The 2,620-nt window shown below is 42.2% G+C and overlaps 1 protein-coding gene across 1 annotated transcript; it reads left to right on the plus strand.

The window, feature by feature from the left end:
• The first annotated feature begins 1,522 nt into the window (after positions 1-1,522).
• On the plus strand, positions 1,523-2,147 carry LOC111246599 (NPC intracellular cholesterol transporter 2-like). The gene has a single exon (XM_022796460.2). It carries the CDS (start codon positions 1,579-1,581, stop codon positions 2,014-2,016), a length of 438 nt encoding a protein of 145 aa, XP_022652195.1. The 5' UTR covers positions 1,523-1,578; the 3' UTR covers positions 2,017-2,147.
• Positions 2,148-2,620: the final 473 nt, after the last annotated feature.

Here is a 2,620-nt window from a genome sequence, read left to right on the forward strand (position 1 = left end):
CTCTGTACACTGTGTGCGCTGTGGCCATCTTTATTTCTGCCCCTGTAGCTCTGCAGCGGTAGTAGCTTCGTGCAATCGACGCTCGGCGATTCTATCCACAGGCGCAAGCATGATGCTGTGTCCGAGCGTTCATCACGGTGGTGCGTTTAGTTCTGCAAGCAAACGAACAAGCCAACCACTTCTTGGTCTTCGAGGGTTTGTGAGCTACCTCGCGTTTGAGAAATGCGACGCTTTTCGTGAGGGTCGTGTCCCCGTGGGATTCGGTGAGGGACTCATTCTCCGCCTTGCACGACTTCGACTGTTACGTGACGATTGACAAGCATATACCGACAGCTAGCAGAGAAAATGAGGGTGAATGTAGGCACAACAAAGATTGTGCAATGCAACCGTGTGTGCGTTGTGATTATATGTAGACACAAATATAACTGAATGTCTGTTTTGTTTTTACGTGGATAAACGTTGCAGTGGCTGAGTGTTGAGATGACAATTGGTTCGTGATTCGACAATGAGCGACAAAACTGTTTGATGCGGAACGTTTGAGAAAATACGCGACCTAAAAGCGTCTTGTGGGGCTTGAAAACGAGTGCCAGCCATCTTTTTTTCATCCGTATTCCCTCACGTTTTTCGTTACTAACCTCATCGTTTATCATGTGGCAAACGACAGCATTATACACCTATTTAGAATATGAAATTTGAAGTAACGATTCGAAAGCCGAAAATGGATTTCCCGATGACATTTCCATAACAAACTATTATTAAATAATTGAATATAAGCATAGATAATTTTATTATCTAAGTGTTGATATTATATCACTGCTATCATGGACTGAAAACACTGATAGTAGTATACTCTTTCCTCGGGTTACAACGCCGCAGCTGTCCACGTAGCTGCGCCTGCCGGTGTTTTGCAGTGAAAGTAATCTATAGTATAATAACCTGGATAACAAGGAGTGCGTTACTCACTTGGAGCGGTTTTTAACAAACAGCCAATTCAAATAACGTTGTTGCTTAACGCTTTATGACCAAATTCTACTTTTTTTTTTTTTTTTTTTTAATGTATTAAGTGGAAATAGAGTTACTCGTAGTTTGGAGTTAGTTTACTTATCATGCAGTGTTCTTAGCAATAGTTTAGCGTGCTACAATCTATTCTAATCGTTTTACTATTGCTACACTCCAAACCGTACTCACGAAGCTGCAACTTGCCAGCCTGTAGTACTCGTAATGCTCAATGCGGACCGCACCCTATCACCAACAATACAAAGCGCGCGATCTTGCAAGAGTTAGCGTATGCAATTGAATCATACGTTTCACTTGTCGATATTCGCGTGTATGTGTACCTTCAATCCACAGTACGAGAGAAATCAGTTGGTAAAGTAATGGGCTTGATCAAGTAATCGACGACCACGCGTATCCATTTGCTTAGTCGACGTTCTGCTTTTTAGCCTAGATCAATCAACTCGAAGGTCTCCTCTCAGCAGGCGTGAGGACGTTGAACGTTTTTGCTGAGGATAAAAGCCGAACAGGCTGTATTCAGTACCATTAGTCGTTTCAAGTTGATTTCAGTGTTGCTTTCTAGCCATGAAAACGTTCCTAGTAATTTTCGCTTTAGCGGCCATCGCTATTGCTAGTCCGTTTACTTCTTGTAATCATAGTCAGGGCACTATCCGCACGGTAGAAATCAGCGGCTGCAAGGATACCGACCCATATTGCGTCTTGTATAAGGGTACTAATGTCAACCTTAGCATAACGTTCGTACCGGCCAGCGATGCTTCCCGGGTCACCGTCGAAGTTTACGGCCTCATCTCCGGATTTGGCATCCCTTATCCGCTGCCAAACAGCAACGCTTGCGCTAGAGGACTCATTTGCCCGCTGAAAAATGGTGAAACCGCTACCTACAAACACTCGTTCCCGGTCCGGAACGGCTTTCCTTCTATTGCGCTCGATGTCATATGGACTCTCTTCGACGAGAGAAAAAATAGAATCATCTGCGCCAGGTTTCCCGTCGTAATTCAGTAGATATTAATAAGACGTCGTTAATCATTTGCTCGACATGTGGTCAAAAAGAACGGCCACCATTTTATTTCACTGCTCTGATTGTGATGTTTGTGAGCAATAAAGATGCGATAGATTTTATTATCTAGAGATAATTTTTTGGCCTTGTTCTGTTATAGTAATTATCCTGTGCTATCTGGCTTATTTCGAGTTGTTGTATACGTTACATCAATATTATAAAAATCTTATAATAGTACTCCCTTCCTTAGTGTGACTAACCTTTGAGTAAATGTCGTTTGTAAAAGGGCTAGTTAGTCATCAGATCTGGGCATATTCTCATCAGCTATTTATGGCCTGTTAGTCGTCCCGGGTCATAGGAAAAACCCCAACTGTACTATTTAGATTATAGGTTTGTGAAAATTATTTAGCAATGGTAATGGTTGCGTAAGACGCCGAACTTGGGCTTCAATAGTATCCCTAAATTAACTCATTTTACTAGATCAATTCAACTTTGAACATGAATGTGTCCCACTTGCCTCTCCTACATAAAATTCGGTAGCGATGACACACTTTTCAGTGTGTCATTGTTGTAAACATGTTTTCCTCTACTCTGCAATCTCTCTTTCTA

This window comes from Varroa destructor, unplaced genomic scaffold, assembly GCF_002443255.2.
Source record: "Varroa destructor unplaced genomic scaffold, Vdes_3.0 BEIS01000003.1, whole genome shotgun sequence".
NCBI classification, from domain to species: Eukaryota; Metazoa; Arthropoda; class Arachnida; order Mesostigmata; family Varroidae; genus Varroa; species Varroa destructor.